The sequence below is a fragment of the Phyllobates terribilis genome, unplaced genomic scaffold (assembly GCF_046119375.1).
Source record: "Phyllobates terribilis strain yellow unplaced genomic scaffold, ASM4611937v1 Scaffold_3__8_contigs__length_932513732, whole genome shotgun sequence".
NCBI lineage: Eukaryota > Metazoa > Chordata > Amphibia > Anura > Dendrobatidae > Phyllobates > Phyllobates terribilis.
This window is the reverse complement of record NW_027362763.1, coordinates 776,163,395-776,181,772: the sequence shown is the minus strand read 5'-3', so window position 1 is coordinate 776,181,772 and position 18,378 is coordinate 776,163,395. Positions and strand designations below refer to the sequence as shown.

At 40.1% G+C, this 18,378-nt stretch overlaps 1 protein-coding gene across 8 annotated transcripts in view; it reads right to left on the bottom strand.

Moving 5' to 3' along the window:
* CCDC88A (coiled-coil domain containing 88A) overlaps positions 1-18,378 on the bottom strand; it is a 254,550-nt gene that overhangs the window by 92,031 nt on the left and 144,141 nt on the right. For all 8 annotated transcript variants that reach the window (XM_073672268.1, XM_073672270.1, XM_073672269.1 and 5 more), the window contains exons 11-15: positions 16,860-17,006; positions 14,916-15,060; positions 8,533-8,717; positions 7,776-7,913; positions 4,572-5,642 (exon numbers count right to left, since the gene is read on the bottom strand). In XM_073672268.1, coding sequence (XP_073528369.1) covers positions 4,572-5,642; positions 7,776-7,913; positions 8,533-8,717; positions 14,916-15,060; positions 16,860-17,006 — 1,686 coding nt within the window. The remainder of the gene's footprint in view (positions 1-4,571; positions 5,643-7,775; positions 7,914-8,532; positions 8,718-14,915; positions 15,061-16,859; positions 17,007-18,378) is intronic.

The following is an 18,378-nucleotide window of genomic DNA, read 5'->3' as shown; positions in this document are numbered from 1 at the left end:
AAGAAATACAGCAAAATAAGACTTTGCCAGCAATGAATAACCTTGTAAGCCCTCAGAATCCTCCTGGATGGAGAAAGAAGAATGTTGTGAAGAATAAACGGAGAGTGGTGGTCATGGGGGATTCCCTGTTAAGAGGAACAGAGGCTTCTCTCTGCAGACCAGACATAACCTCAAGAGAAATGTGCTGTCTTCCAGGAGCAAAAATTAAAGATGTGTCTGACAGGATATCAAGACTCTTCAGACCTACAGATCACTACCCATTCCTGCTAATACATGTGGGGACAAATGACACCGCAAGAAAGGACCTGGAAACCATCTGCAGTGACTTTGAAGACTTAGGCAAGAAAGTGAAAGAATTGGGAGCGCAGGTGGTCTTCTCATCCATCCTCCCAGTGGATGGCCATGGAACAATGAGGTGGAATAAGATTCTACATGTGAACAACTGGCTACGTCGATGGTGCCGTCAACAAGGATTTGGATTTCTGGATCACGGAATGAATTACCTATACGATGGACTACTTGCTAGAGATGGGGTGCACCTTACGAAGACTGGAAAACATGTATTTGGAAGTCGCCTTGCTACACTCATCAGAAGAGCTTTAAACTAGAACAATGTGGGAAGGGAAGCAAAAGTCCAGAAAAAGCCATACAGCTGACAAATACTATTGAGATCTCTGCTACTGGAAGTGGAAAGGAAGAACAAAGACAAAACAATTTAAATAATAAAAATATGGGAGGAAGAGAAACCAATCACAAACTAAAATGTTTTTATACAAATGCACAAAGCATGGGCAACAAACAAGGAGAATTGGAACTACTAATGCAGGAAAAGGAATATGATGTCATTGGAATCACTGAAACTTGGTGGGACGATACACATGATTGGAATAAAAGGCTAAAAGGATACAACTTATTTGCAAGAAACAGACTTGATAAACGAGGAGGAGGTGTTGCATTGTATGTTAGAAAAGCGTATATCTGCACAGAGATTGAAGCTTCAGAGACTGGGAGTTCTGTGGAAACTGTTTGGGTAAGAATACAAGGAGAGAACAACGGAAAGGACACCATTGTAAGCATTTACTACAGGCCACCTGGGCAAGCTGAAGATATGGATGAACTCTTTATGTATCAAATTACCAAGTTCTCCAAAAAATATGACGTAGTGGTCATGGGAGATTTCAACTATCCAGACATTTGTTGGGAATCTCTCTCAAGTAAAACTAACAGGTCAAGCAAATTCTTATCCTCTCTTGCTGACAACTTTATCTTCCAAAAGGTAGGGGAGAAAACAAGGGGATCTGCTACTTTGGATCTAATCCTTATAAACAGGGAGGAAATGGTTGAGGAGGTAAAGGTGGCTGGGACCCTAGGAGGTAGCGATCATGCTATTATAGAATTTTGGATAACTAGAGGAGGAAGACATGTGAAGACTCAAACTTCAAGGTTAGATTTTAGAAAGGCAGATTTTAAGAGACTCAGAAAGAGAATTGGAGGGATCCAATGGCTGGATGTCCTTAAGGACAAAAATGTCCAGGAAGGATGGGAAATTTTTAAAAATGAGATTCTCAAAGCACAATCGTTAACAATCCCGAAAAGTAGGAAGAATGGGAAGCATTTAAGGAAACCAGGATGGATGAACACAGAACTTAAACACATGCTAAAAAGAAAGAAAGAAATGTTTATTAAATAGAAAGAGGGAGGCATATCTAAAGAAGATTATAATGCAGTCTGCAGATCCTGCAGGGCACGTATCAGGTTAGCTAAAGCTGACAATGAATTAAGGCTTGCAAGAGATGTCAAAAGCAATAAAAAAAGGATTTTGGGGGTATGTCAAAAGTAAAAGAAAAGTCAAAGATGCTATAGGATTTTTACAGGATGAAAATGGAGAAATGGTAAGAGAGGATGTTGAGAAGGCCAAACTTTTTAATTCCTATTTTGCATCTGTTTTCTCTCAGAAAGAAAATGTAACATCAACTGATCTTCACTGTCCTTTTAAAGGAATAGAGGAATCCAAGTTATCTGTAAACAGGTAGATTGTGAGGGAATATTTAGCTAACATAAATGAGTTCAAGTCTCCAGGTCCAGATGAATTACACCCCAGAGTACTGAAGGAGATCGTAGAAGAAATTTTAGAACCACTCTCCATAATCTTTGAAAATTCTTGGAGAACAGGAGAAGTCCCAGAAGACTGGAGAAGAGCAAATGTTGTTCCTATCTTCAAAAAGGGGAAGAAGGTGGACCCAGGGAACTATAGGCCGGTGAGTCTGACTTCTATACCAGGAAAGATCTTTGAAAAAATTATTAAACAACATGTATGTAAGTACATGGATAAGAATGAAGTGATTAACCAGAGTCAGCATGGGTTTGTAACTAACAAGTCATGTCAGACTAACTTAATTTCCTTCTATGACAGAATCACTGACTAGGTGGATCAGGGAAATGCTGTAGATATAGTATATCTTGACTTCAGCAAAGCATTTGACAAAGTATCTCACACCATCCTTATTGAAAAAATGACCAAGTATGCAATGGACTAGGCAACTGTTAGGTGGATTCATAACTGGCTTAGTGATCGGACTCAAAGGGTGGTTGTAAATGGCTTCACATCCAGCTGGATGAATGTCTCAAGTGGGGTACCACAGGGCTCCGTCCTGGGACCTGTATTGTTCAACATCTTTATCAATGATTTAGATGAAGGAATTGAGGGTAAACTGATTAAATTTGCTGATGACACAAAGCTGGGAGGGATAGCTAATACTAGAGAAGAGAGAAAGAGGATTCAAAAAGACCTAAATAAACTGGAGCAGTGGGCAGCAACCAACAGAATGGTTTTTAACAGGGAAAAATGCAAAGTACTACATCTGGGCAGTAAAAATGAAAAAAGCATATACAGAATGGGAGGAATAGAGCTAAGCAACAGTACATGTGAAAAAGACTTAGGTATACTAATAGATCATAGACTGAACATGAGTCAACAGTGTGATGCAGCAGTAAAAAAGGCAAATACAATTCTGGGATGTATTAACAGAAGCATACAGTCTAGATCACGTGAAGTCATTATCGGTCTGTACTCCTCTTTGGTCAGACCTCATCTGGAATACTGTGTACAGTTTTGGGCACCACATTTTAAAAAAGACATAGACAAACTGGAGCAAGGTCAGAGAAGAGCGACCAGAATGGTGACTGGTCTGCAAACCATGTCCTATGAGGAACGGTTGCAGGATTTGGTAATGTTTAGCTTGCAAAAAAGAAGACTGAGAGGAGACTTAATAGCTGTCTACAATATGTCAAGGGCTGTCACATTGTAGAAGGATCATCTTTATTCTCATTTGCACAAGGAAAGACTAGAAGCAATGGGATGAAACTAAATGGGAGGAGACACAGATTAGATATTAGAAAAAACTTTTTGACAGTTAGGGTGATTAATGAGTGGAACAGGCTGCCACGAGAGGTGGTGAGTTCCCCTTCAATGGACGTCTTCAAACAGAGGCTGGACAGACATCTGTCTGAGATGATCTAGTGAATCCTGCTTTGAGCAGGGGGTTGGACCAGATGACCCAGGAGGTCCCTTCCAACTCTACCATTCTATGATTCTATGATTCTATTACTGTAGATGTAAGGATTAAATGTGTTTAGTGACTCTTCAGTCCCATGATGGAGGGTCACCTTAAATAGAATTTGGCAGCAGGATTCCATCCTTCAAACTAAAAGTTAAATCTTCAGCTAAACAGTCCATTTATCCGTTACCAAGAAATCTGTGTGTGAATCGATATGTAAATGAGGCTGAAGTGCTTTGGACTTGTGAAAACTCTCCTCAAGCCTCTGTCACTCCGGCTCTATTCCGTGTCCAACGCTGCCTGATCCTACTTGACTTGACAGTTTATTTACTGGAAGTCATACAACATAGAGGCTGTCAGACAAGCAAGAAGAGGAGTCGGCGCTGGGCGGGGAATAGAGCCGGAGTGACAGAGGCTTGGGAAGAGCTTCCACACAATGAAAGCACTTCTCCCTCATCAGTATATTGCCTAAAATGCATATTTCTAGAAAACGGAAGAATGGACTGGCTAGCTAAAGGTATTTCTAGACTTGTCTTTGAATGAGCTACATGTGCATATAAATAGATTTGGTGGTGAAATCCTCCTGACAGATTCAGTGAGATTGGTTTATTGTTAACACAAATCTTTGAGAAAAAAAAAAAAGCTTTGTATCTGGCCTTATAATTTCTTTTTTTTTTCAATAGCATTACGGTGATTCATATGGGGAGATAGAAAAATAAAAGCCATGACGTTCTTAATACAATGCAAAATATCTGTGCTTTAGAAAGTAAAATCAAAATGTTCTGTTGTGCCAGCTATAAGTGACCACCCTATAAGTTAGTGTCCAAAGTTTTATGGAGACTTGAATGACAACTCAGGTTAATGGCCAAAGCCAGCGATGGAGTTGCTTTCAGTGTTGAGTAGGGTTCCGATTGTGCTGAGGAGACTAACCATTGTACCGCCTTATGGAAAATACCAGTTTTCCTTGTATATAATTACAGTACAGCACACAAATGTTATTAGACATTAGATTACCTCTCTTAGTGTAATTAGTGTTTTCTTGTCAATGGTCGCTCTTTTTACAAGCTCCTTATTGTCTATTTCCAGTTCTTTTAGTCTAGCACATGACTCTTTAAATGCACTTGTTTCCTTAGAAAGTAACTTATTTTCCCTTTCGAGATTTGAGATCCTCACAGTGTTCTCCTCCAGTGTGATGTCTTTAACCTCAGCTTGTTGACGTAACCTTTTATTCTCTTTCTCTAGTTGTTTTTTGTCCTTTTCTAGCTGGCAGGTCTCTTGCTCCAAGAGCTTATTCTCTTTTTCTAGCTGTTCTAATCTCTTACTGGATATCTTTAGCTCTTCTAAGTTCTTTTGCAATGTTTGGTTCTCCGCCTCTACATCCAGCAGCTCGCTTTCAAGTTGTTGGATTTTTTTATTGCTATTTTCCAGGGCCTTCTGTAACCTTTGGTTTTCCGTGTCTAGTCCTTGGTAGCTGACTTCTAAATGCTCAATCTTCTTGCAAGATGCTTTCATGAGGTCCATCCCTTTCCTCAGTTGTTCCTTCTCATTTTCAAGTTCCTTGTTTTCTAGCTCCAGCTGAGCCACCTTAATGTTTGTGCTTTTGAGTGACTCCACAATTCTCCTCAGGTCCAAGTTCTCTTCCTCAAGTTGGTTGTTTTCCTTCTCCAGCGACTCCATTTGATATTTGAGGTTTTTGAGGCTATCTAAAGTTTTCTTAAGCTTTCGGTTTTCAATTTCTAAGCTCACATTCTCTTGTTCTAAGGATTCTGTCTTTTCACAGACAATGTTTAAACTGGTTATTTTCTTCTGTAAGTGTTCATTTTCTTTCTCTACTCTGTTCAGCTCCTTCTCCAGTTCCTCTGCTCTCTCGCCTTTCTCTTTGTAGTGTTCCAGTTCCTTTTTTAACTTTTTCTTTTCAAATTCCATTTTGTTTAATTTACTACTTGTTTCTTTGATGGACTCGTGAAGAATCTTATTTTCCTTTTCAATGTCCTTCATTCTTGCTTCAGCCCCAATCTGTGAGCGTTGTCGCAATGAGGCAATGGTTTGGTTTAAATGTTCATTTTCTTGCTCGAGCCCTTTGATCTGAAAGGCAAACATAGAATGCGGATCGGTGTTCAGTTCAAGTATAAAATAAAATAGTGGAGTAATCACGAACATAAAACTAGATATGTTATGCACTACCTATAAAGTGGTGTGGGGATTTCCTATTATTTCATTACAGTGCCATAGGCACTCTGTCATCCATTGGTTCCTCTGTGGGATTTTATTTGAGATCCTTGGAAAAAGCATCTGGAGCGACAGTATGGACTAGAGATGAGTGAATAAATTCAAAGGCCCCTAGTCCAGCAGACAGGTCAATATTACCTAGGTACTGTAAGGAAGCCCTACAATCTGCCTCCTGGTAGCATCCCCAGCTCCTCTCTTAGATGGCCTGGTACAACGTCGGGTGTGTGTCCCATCACAACATGTTGCGCCAATCTGGTTAAGAAAAAGAGGAGCTGGAGATACCGGTAGGAAGAAGTTGGTTTGAAAGCCGCCTTTCAGTGGCCCTGGAATACTGACCTTACCACTGGACCACGGTCCTGCAAATCAATTACCTCATTGTTATAGATATATACAGGCAATATATTATAGATAATGGTGAGTAACTAGAAAAGGCAAGAATGAGGTGAGTCTGTTAGTGTAGGGTCTCATCTGATGAGGTTCCCTTGTTATTGCCAGATGGGCTTATACAATTTGATCAAGATGTGCACTAAGAGCTAAGAAAGTATTGCATGCTTTCATGATTGCAGTGTGCTGCTGGAATTGCTTTGTTTGGTCTTGTATTTCATCCATAGCAGTCTGCACCATCGTATTTACTTTATGTTCTTGATATTTCTTAATATATTTGCTGTCCTGTGAAATCAAGCGAATGGAGAGACAGTATGGACCATTAAACAAATATGAATACTATAATATATATCCAGAATCAGATCATATAAGAAAATGTACACAAGAACCCAGACCCCCCCAGAAGAAGGCAGTGTGCCAAAGCGCGCGTTGGGGCAGGCAGCACCACTCACAGGAGGTAAGGACTTGCATCACATATGCTTCTTTACTTGTGTTTGTGAATTATCCTGTTCTCACAGATTTAGGATACTAGTATCAGGGTATATTCAATTGATCTATTGCTATGCTTGGAGCACATTGTGACTATCTCCCTAATTAGTTTTGCTTGTGGGTGCATGGCGCTATCTTGTGGTTTCCTACTTTTTTATCAGTCTTTTATGCAATTTCTGTATTGTTCTACAAATAAAGAGTTATATATTTTTTTTCACTATATGCAGTTCTTGTGTATATTTTCTTATATGATCTGATTCTCTTGAAATTTAACCATTTACTTTTTCCATGTAGGTAGGCCGGCACTTATACATTATAATATAGTGACTATATTTTTTTCACCGTCATATGTGCCGTGACTGACACCCCCTCTTTAATTTTATATATCCATAATGCGGCAAAATGGAACAAGTGTGTACTACAGCTACCATAAAGGGATATTAAGAGCAAATATCAAGGACTTAATCACTAATGATCAATATATTAGTAAAAGGTAAGATCTTTTGGGAAAATACAAAATACTAGAAAGTAAAAATATGAATTGACAGACTTCAGTGGCCTATTCCTTTTAATGGCATATTGAAAATGTAATGATAGATAGCAAGCTTTTGGTAAGCATTCCTGATCAAGAGACCCAAGTGGTCTTGAAAGCTTGCTCTTTGTCATCCCTTTTTCAGTTAAGCATTAAACTGTATCAACCAGTGAGGACTCTCAATGTTTAATTTTTCTATAAAAGCTAAAGAATTGCTTACCCTGTAGAATAGAAGTTAAGCAATTACAAAAATTTTAAAGTATTCCCTTTACTCTTCAGCTATAGTGATGAAGGTATAATACTCAACTAATATTGATTCTTTTTTAAAAATGTCCTTCTCTGTTATTGAAAAATTTGATCCTTTCCTGTGATTTAAAACTTGAAGAAAGCCACATGACAGTCATTAACTATGATAAGGACAAATGCAACATTAAAAGGTTTAACAGGAAGTTCTAGTAATGGTTATTGTTAGCAGTCATTAATTATCTTTGGGGCAAGATAAGATGCTTTTTTTGTTTCGCTAATTAAATTTATTAGACATCTGTAAGTTAGATTATCCGGTCTTGTGTGGTCTGTCTCTATACCTGTCTCTCCGAGTTCTCACGCAGTGTCTCAATGATCTTCTCCAGCTGTGACTTCTCCTTCATAAGGTCATTGCTTAGATGTTGGCTGCTCTCAATGGTTTGTCGCTCGTGATTTAATTCAGCTTCTATTTTCTCAAGCTAAAAAAAAAATGAAAAGGTCACTGCATTTTTTTATACATTCATAAAATTAACACACATTTGATCATGATATCAAAGATTCCATTTAGGTTTCTAAAAATACACTAGAAATAATTAAGGATATAGGAGCAGATTCATCAAGACTGGCGTAGCACACGCTCGTGCTATGCCAGTCTTGAAGGAATAGAGGAGGTGCATGCCACTTAATGAATTCGGCACCTCTTCTGAGTAGTGTGAGCAGCTCTAGAAAAGCTACTCCAGTCAGTGATTGGATAAGCATTTCTGGCATAAAAAACGCCAGCACTTTTCATGAATCAAACAGGTGGATGTGACCACACCCCGCTTGGCTTCTCCCCAGTTACACCTATTTTGGCAGAGCTGATCCAAAGTGGTGTAAAAACTCCAAACTCACAAAATTTTTATGCAACTCTGTGTCGTAAAACATTTTTTTGCGACTTTTCAAAGCTTTTATGCCACTTTTATGGTGTAAAAGCATTGATGAACCGGCCCATTAATCATTTTTGTTTGCTATGGGCAACAAGGACATTTTTGTGTTGCAAGACCCATTTGGTGCTGAAGGCTGAATGTGGCCGATTTTTTCAGTTCATACACAACACACCTTTTTGCATAGTCTTTGGTTTTCTTTTTCCATTTTCAGTATTTTGGCACTAGCACCTTCTGCAGAGCCCATGGCATTTTTTAGCTCTTCTACAGTAGTCAGCAAGGTTTGGTTTTCCATCTCTAGCTTTAGTAGGCGACTGGAGGTCAGCTCATTTACTTCATGTCCCAGAGACTTCTGTGGAGCTAAAGAACAATTGAATGGCACTTTGACACATATAGCACATTAACCTAAATGCATAGTTAATAAAATACCTCACAATTGAAAAAATGTAAATAAAATTATATCATAATCACAGTATCCAAAACATTTTAGGCTTCATTCAATTTAAGAAAAATATGAAAAAAAGTTGGAAAACTAAATCTAATGTAAAATAAATATATTGTAATGTAATTCCCACTTTTACATTATATTTTAACAAAATAGTAAATTTATTGTTGAACAATATTTTTGTAAAGACTTTAAAGGTTTCAATACACTTGGATAACATCTGTCCATATGCAATAATAAGGAGTTTGGACACCATTAAGAGAGATATTCCACTGGAGGTCTAACTCTATCAAAGGGTTATTTCCCCCTTAAAAAAATCAATGGATAGGTGATTACTTTTTTTCTTTTTTTTTTGTGGGGAGGGGGACATAACACTTTAACCCTTTCAAACCAAAGCCTGTTTCCACCTTCCTGACCAGGCCAGACCAGGTAATAACTATGGAATGCTTCAACAGATCCCGGTGATTCTGAGATTGTTTTTTCGTAACATATTGTACTTCATGATAGTGGTGAAAAAATTTGATATTGCTTACATTTATTTGTTTAAAAAAATTGGAAATTTTGGCGAAAATTGTAAAAATTTAGCAATTTTCAAAATGTAAATTTTTATGCCCTTAAATCAGAGAGATATGTCACATAAATTAGTTAATAAATAACATTTCCCACATGTCTACTTTACATCAGCACAATTTTGGAAACATAATTTTTTTTATTAGGAAGTTATAAGGGTTAAAAGTTGACCAGCGATTTCTCATTTTTACAACAAAATTTACAAAAACATTTTTTTTAGGGACCACATCACATTTGAAGTCACTTTGAGGGGCCTTTATGACAGAAAATACCCAAAAAGTGACACCATTCTAAGAACTGCACCCCTCAAGGTGCTCAAAACCACATTCAAGAAGTTTATTAACCCATCAGGTGCTTCACAGGAATTAATGGCATGCAGAAGGAAAAAATAAACATTACTTTTTTTTTTTTTTTTACACAAAAATTTTCACCCAATTTTTTTTTTACTTTCACAAGGGTAACAGGAGAAAATGGACCCCAACATGTTGTGCAATTTCTCCTGAGCACACCTATACCCAATTTGTGGGGGTAAACCACTGTTTGGGCGCACGGTAGGGCTCGGAAGGGAACGAGTGGCATTTGACTTTTTGAATGTAAAATTTGCTGGCATAATTAGTGGACGTCATGTTGCATTTGGAGAGTCCCTGATTTGGCTAAACAGTGGAAACCCCCCACAAGTGACACCATTCTGGAAACTAGACCCCTCAGGGAACTTGTATAGATGTGTAGTGAGCACCTTGAACCCCCAGGTGCATCACAGAAGTTTATAATATTGAGCCATGAAAATAAAAAAAAAAAATCAAATTTTTCCCATAAAAAATTTTTTAGCCCCAAATTTTGCATTTTCACAAGGGTAACAGGAGAAATTGCACCAAGCAATTTGTTGTGCAATTTCTCCTGAGTATGCAGATTCCCAATATGTTGAGGAAAAATACTGTTTGACTGCACAGCAGAGCTTGGAAAGGAAGGAGCACCATTTGACTTTTTGAATGCATATTTTGCTGGAATATATAGCAGTCGTCATGTCGTGTTTGGAGAGCTCCTGATGTGCCTAAACAGTGGAAACCCCCCAAAAGTGACACTATTTTGGAAAATAGACCCCTCAGGGTACTTATCTAGATGTGTGATGAATACCTTGAAATCCCAGGTGTTTCACAGAAGTTTAGAACATTGAGCCATGAAAATAAAAAGAAAAAAAAATACACATTTTTCCCACAAAAATGTTTTTTAGCACCAAATTTTGCATTTTCATAAGGGTGAAAGGAGAAAATGGACCCCAAAATTTGTTGTGCAATTTCTCCTGAGTACGCAGATACCCCATATGTGGTCGAAAACTACTTTTGAGTCATAGTGCAAATCTCAGAAGGGAAGAAGCGCCATATTGGCATTCAGATTTTGCTGGACTGGTTTGAGGGTGCCATGTCACATTGGCAGAGCCCCTGAGGTGCCAGATCAGCCGAACCCCCATAAGAGACCCCATTTTACAAACTACACCTGTCAATGAATTCATCTAGGGATGCAGTGAATATTGACACCACAGGTGGGTCACAGCATTTTATACCATTGGGAAGTGAAAAACAAATAATTCAATTTTTACCACCAAAGGTTTGTTTTAGCCCCAGATTTTACATTTTCACACTGGGAAATGGGTAAAAATGGCACCAAAATCTGTCCCATAATTTCTGCTGAATGAAGAAATACCCCATATGTGGTTGTGCAGTACTGCTTAGCCATACGGCGAGTCTCGGGAGGGACGGAGCACTTTTTGCCTCCTAGAGGGCAGATTTTCCTAGAATAGTTTGCGGACTCCATATACATAGACTCTACGTGCTAGAAGAGCAGAATCCCCCTCAAGTGACCCCATTTTGGAAATTATACCCCTTTGTGAATGTATCTACTGGTGTAGTGACGATTTTGACTCCATGGGTGTTTTCCAGAAACAAGCAGCAGTGGATGCTGCTGAGTGAAAATTGCAAACTGCCGTTGTAATGACCAGTACGTTGTAGTGACCAGTACGTTACGGCCAGCTCGTGCTTCTGGAGATACGCACCCATAAATCAGGCGGGCTCTCATTGCTACAGAAATGTCAAACATGTGGACGCTAAATGTGGTTTAGGCACACTGTGGAGCTCAGAAGGGAGGGGCGCATTTGGATTTTTGGAGCGCATAAGTCGCTGGATTTCTTTTGGAGGACGGGAAGTCATTTCGCTTTTCCAGAGCCGTTGTGCTGCCAGTAATATGGAAGTAATATTTCCGTTAACAGATGATGGACCTGAGTGGGGATTGTTTTTTTGTGAATGGAGTTGAAGCTTTTATTGGGACATTTTATATAACATTTTAGATCACATTTATCCGGCATTCTACGCGGAGCACTTACATCGGGGTTTCCATCTAAATCTCCGAGTGACGTGATCAGATGAAACCCCTGGGGGATCCATTCACTATAATGAGGCAGCAGCGATACTCTGGACTCCATCTGGTCTATGTTCAGCAGTGTCTTTCTTTTCAGAAGTGCACAAAACTGTGGCCGAAGGCGCTTTTATGCACACCTAAAAAGATGGACACCACTGGATCACAGGTCAGATGGCATCCACAGTGCCTCCATCTGCCTCATTACAGGGAATCTTCCGTCGGGGTTCTGTCTGAATCAGGTATTTCAGAGATTTACACCGGTATAAGCGCTCAGCGTAGAGCGCAGGATAAATGTGTGCAGAGACATACTGCGATCTTTGGGAGGCAGAATGAACAAATCAACAGGAGATGAAGAATTAGTTTTATTTATTTTTTACACCGTTCCTCATATGATATAAGTGATTAGACGACTTTATTTTTCAGGACGGTGCGATTACAGCGATACCAGATTTATATCGGGTTTTTATGATTGACAGTTGTCACACACTAAAAGACGCTTTTTATTGTAAAAACAAGTTTTTGCTTCGCCATACTTTGATAACTATAATTTTTCCATATTTCGACCGACAGTCATGTGAGGCCTTGTTTTTTGAGAGACGAGTTGACGTTTTTATTGCCATCAAATTACATCTTTTGATCTCTCTCTATTCGGTTTTTGGGAGGCAGAATGAACAAAAAACAGCAATTCAGGAATTTTGGGGGGTTATTTTTTTTATGCTGTACCGCATGTGGTAAAACTGACAAGGCAGCTTTATTCTTCGGGTCAGTATGATTACAACGATATCACATTTATGTAGCCTTTTTTATGTTTTGGTGCTTTTGCACAATAACTATTTTATAGAAAGAATAATCATTTTTTAATTGCTTTATTCTGAGAGCTGTAACTTTTTTATATTTCCTTTCACGAAGCTGTATGGCGGCTTGTTTTTTTGCGTGACAAGATAACGTTTTCAGAGATATAATTTTTACATTCGTCTTTTTGATCGCGTTTTATTCCACTTTTTGTTCGGCGGTATGATGATAAAGCATAGTTTTTTGCCTTGTTTTTCATAAAAAAATTTTTTAAAGGTGTTCACTGAAGGGGTTAACTAGTGGGACAGTTTTATAGGTCTTGTCTTCAGGACGGGAGATACCAAATATGTGTACTTTTTGTTTATTTATTTAGTTTTTTTTACACAGATAAATGTAATTATTGGATTAATATTTTTTCTTTTTTTGTTCTTTATTTAGTGATTTTTTTTTTAAATATTTTTAAGATTTTTATTAACTTTATTTTAACTTTTTTTTACATTGTCCACTATGGGACATCAACTTTCTCTGCCCTGATCGTGGACCTAATACTCTGAAATGTTTCTGCACTGCATGGCATTAGATCGGCGTCTGACAGGCAGGGAGGTGGTATCTCAGCTCCTGCTCTTTGAGCAGGCGCTGACAGACCACCTTCCTAAAGGACCCTGCGGCCATCTTGGAACCGGGGGTAACCATTGAGACCATTAGCACAACGTGATCGCATCGCATTGTGCTGATGGGAGCACAGAGGGAGCCCAATCCCTTTGCGATGCATTGCGATTTTGCAGTCACTATTGACAGCGGCATCACAGGGGTTAAATGGCCATGATCGGTGCTAGCTCTCACATAGACCTGACACCTGCACTTGATCGCGGCGGCCCTCATCATGAGCCCACGTGATCACGGCACTTTGCGGGAACGCAGCTCCCGCAGCGCTGTATATAGGCGCATGCAAGGTATTCATGGTTTTATCAGGACAATTTTAATTTTGCTCATGGGGCCAAGACCTGACAAGCAATTAGTTGCTAACTACCTGTCTGTTCTGCCCCGCGCCAATCTCTGCCGGCTCAGAGCGATCACAGACCGCTCCTGCCGGCGATTCTGTTGCTTCACGTCGACAGAGCAGCTCTTCCTCTTCCGGGCTGCTTTGTTGATGAGGCGTAACTGCCAACGTCATGTCAATTGACAGCCTGCTCCCCACAATTATGACCGCTCTGAGCCGGCAGTGATTGGCTCCGGACACACACACCGGTAGATAGCAACTACCTGCCTTTAAATTCTTAGGCTCATAAAATAAAAATAAAATAGTCCTGGAAAACTCCTTATATAGATTTGGTGAGCTAGAGGCACCCTTTAGATAAAAGATGGACGAACCAGCTGATTATCTAATGTATGTGCATGGGGGTTTCCCCATCTCTGTCATGAAAGATGATGTTGGAAGAGTGATAGATCAAGCAGTTTGAATCAATACACCAGAATCACTGCCAGAGCCGCCTGGCAGCGGATTTCTACACACTCTCTATTAAAAACACATCGACACTCATAATAGTCAATCATTCATGTGTATGCGGGAAGCAAGATAGATAGCTGTCAGATGAATACAGCTGTGGTATGTGTATGGCCAGCTTAAATGCAACCATGTATTACATTTTTTACTCTAACGATAGATAACACTCCATAAGGAACATTGAGTACTATAAATTCTTTAACCAAGAAAATACATTGTATATAAAGAGCCCAAACACCTTAGATAGCCATCGGCTAAACGCTCGGTTGGCCGACAGCCATCTCTTCCGATTCCCTTATAAACATGGATGCTTGTCTTAGTCAAGATCACACATGTCTTCAACAGGGAAGGTTGAGTAAGCCTCCTCTGGTGGTGTCTTATATCCAGTAAGAACAAGTGAATCATGTATTAAAATTCAACAAGTCAGACCATCTTTTCTCGCCAACAGATGACACTTTGAGGCCCCCATACACTATAGTGATTGGCTGGTTGCGAGAAAATCAGCAGGTTTGGAAAACAGTTCTCTAATGTGTTTAAGGGTGTTTACTTTATCAAATATGGCTGCCTTTTAGTATATATATCAATGCTCTAGCCCTAGATTATCAAAATATTCCACTGCAGAAATGACTGACAGCTGATCAATCCATAATATTTTATTCACTAGCGATAAAGAGATGTTCAGTTATAGAGGAACATGTCTGTGTAAGAGCCAACCATCAAGTATCTCTACAAGTATCATGACCCTGCAATACATCATTAGAGACTGCTGGAAGAAGCTGAGGAACCCTATGCGCTTTGCCGGAATAATACAATATTAGGTAGACTGGCGTCTTACTTTCTGGGAGATCGCTGGTTTTGGACAGCTGTTCCAGTTCCCAGCCAAGATGTAGGGATTCATCCATGCTTTGTTTCTGAGCCATTTCCAAGGACATGTTTTCGTCCATAAGCTCCTCAATCCTCTTCCTGTCCAAGTCTCGTTCCTAAAAATATATAAAACTGTTTTACACTCAGAAAACAAGAGAAAATATGCACAGTATATATGTCATTATGGATAAAAGGTTTATACTATAATTTCACATATCCTTCTACAGAATAAGAAATGAAAGAGTTACATCCTTTATTATTTACCGAATCATAAAAAATGTACGGTATTTAGCAAAACTGACAAAGCATAAAATAACACGAGGATGACGGGGCGCATGGTGCAGAGCCACAATATAGTAAGAGCGATGAGATGTGAATTAATCTCATCCACTTTTTGAGTAAAAAACTGCAGAAATTAAAAGCACAGCATATCAATTTTTGGTGTGGATTTTCACTGTGGATTTCACCCTTAGCATTTCCTTAGCAATCCACAACATGTACCAAAGTGTTATATTAGTATTTAGTAAATGATCACATTGTCATTCTTCGTCTATCAGCCACCACTTGATAAAAACATCTGCATTTAATCCCTTTTGTTGAAAACATTAAAACTATAAAATTATTTAAAAAAAACTAAAAAAAATAAAAATGATTTCTCTAAATCAGATACAAAATGGGAAGGTCATAAAGAATCTGATGAGATCTTCCTTGAGACAAATAAAAAAGCTACATCAAGCACACCAGCCTTCTTTATTTTTAGAATGCCAGGAATGGTCATTGCCTGAGCATACTGTCTCATACTTTGTGTGCCCCAAAACTCTGTTCACATGTCCAGTTGTTTGTGTGTAATGGATCCAATACTTAAAAAAACTGGATCCATTACAAAAGGAGCAAAAACAGATGCACACTACGATTTCCGTATTGCATCCGTTTTTGCTCTGTTTGTAACAGATCTGATATTACTAAAGGTTGCTATGAACACATATAGTGTTTTGGGCGTTCACCGTGCTTAAAAAATTGATTCATTAACAGAAGAACAATTCTGATCCATAGACTTCAAAATTTAAAAAACAGATCTAGTTGCCATCTGCTTTTCTGTTTGGGTAATAAAGTTGTGCAGACTACGTTTTTGTTCTGGCTAAGAAAAACAATATGAAAAAAAACAGATTGCAGATGGACTGTAGTCAAACCAAAGAAATTTAGGGACTAGGGATGAGTGGACCCATGGAACTTCGGGTTCTGGTACCCGACCAAAACTTTAATCCAAAAAACTCTCTCTCCCTGCAACAGACTTCCTCAGGTACTCCAAACATTGTAACGGACTTCCGGGAGAAGTCCGTGTCCAGTGGTTAGTACCGGAAATCAGTTCTGGATCATTTTGTTTAAGTTTTGATAGTCCCAAAAAGGAACCAAAAACGGAAATCTCTACTGGAAATGTGAAGAGAATCTACCTGAATGTTACTACCATTTCTTGTTTGCTGATCATTGATCCAGTAGAATCATACTCTTTATCCATTATTTCCACATTTATTTATGTTGCTCACATAGCACCAATAGCATGACAATTCACATTGGTCTGTTTAGCCAGTTGGGATACCAAATTCATTGCATATCACAGCACATACTAGAACCAATTTCCTTCTCACTATGTTTTTTGTGTGCAGGGTTTTGGGGAAAATATGTGACCAAATGAAACCCACATAAACATGAGAAGAAAATACAAACTCAATGTAGATGATTTCCTTGGCATCAGGGCCCCAGTGCTGCAAGGTAACAGTGTAGATCACAGAGCCACATTTATACATTTAGATCTAACAAGTCATCTGCTATAAATCCAGCTCGATGCTCTTAAAGTATAATTTCTACATTAAGAGATTATTATGAAAAAACTATCCAAAATAATCGGGCATCTTACCATTTCCAAATCATGGAATCTAGCTTTCATTTGTATATTCTCTTTCTCCAGCTCATGTAGTTTATCTGAACGTCCTCGAGCTCCTTCCAACTGGTCTTCTAACATGTTCTTTGTTTCCAGAAGTACTTGATTGTCTTCTTTTAGTTCCTAAAATGTCCCCAAATGATACATTTTTTTTAGTGACATGTTACACGCACGCCGCTAGGTTCAGACAGGGGTGAGACAGGTTACATGAATTCATCGGAATCCTGGGGGAACCGTTACTCAGGGCGACCATAGACCATGTGCTGCAGCTTCTCTCAGGCATACAGAGGAATTGAACCTCAGGCACAGACACATAGGTTGTTTCACTTGCTGACCAGACACACTTGACAAGAGTCCTCATAAACGGTAGAACAGTAGCATTTAATAAGAAGTCGCACAGCCAGTGCAAGTTAAGTATTATGAGCAAGAGGCTCCAGTGACAAACAGTACAGTTTCCTTAGCAGCACAGCAGTTCACAGTCTTCCCAGTAGTACAGGACAGCACAGCTCTAATGCAAAGGAACATTAATGAACACAGCATTCTTTACAGCACAGTGAGATGGAGGAGGGGGGGTGGGTTTGCTGAGGGAGATGATCCCTGTGACACCATTTCTTCCAGTTCTTATCTTTCTGCCTGACAATACTCTGCACTGCTAGTTCAGGAACTCTACCTGACCTGTGCTTAGCTTCACTCCTGACTTGAATCCTTTTCACTTGCAGTGGCGCTCCTGTGAGATACAGAAGACACACACCATCTTTCTCTTCAGTTCCAGCCAGACAGTAAACAACTTCACCCACAATCCCCCTGGGGTTCTGCTAAAACACTCCCCTTCTCCCGTGACTGTGTTAACCCCTCTAGTTGCTGGATGCTTCTGGAGCACAAAACTTTCTGCCTCCAGTGCTTGTTTTACTTCTAATAGTTGCTGAATGCTTTTAAAGCAACAGCACTACTTCTGCATGTCACACTCTGCAACAGCACTACCTCTGCATGTCACAGACAGGGCCGGCGTCAGCACCCGGCGTACCCGGGCAAGTGCCGGGGCCCTGGAAAATCAGAGGGGCCCAGCCGCCCACTCACTGTCGGGGCCCGGGCCCACACACCCACTCACTGTCGGGGCCGGGCCCACACACCCACCCGCCCACTCACTGTCGGGGCCGGGCCCACACACCCACCCGCCCACTCACTGTCGGGGCCGGGCCCACACACTGTCGGGGCCGGGCCCACACACCCACCCGCCCACACACTGTCGGGGCCGGGCCCACACACCCACCCGCCCACACACTGTCGGGGCCGGGCCCACACACCCACCCGCCCACACACTGTCGGGGCCCTGGCCGCTTCCTCGGCACCTGTTCAGGGACGCAGGCGCTGCTTGATTGCCGGCACTTCCCCCAGACATGGCCGCGCGCTGTCCGGCTGTGTCTGCTAGTAATGACACGGCAGGGTCGACGGCACTGCACCTTTAATTGTGCTTGTGTGTCGCTCCTGCCGCGTC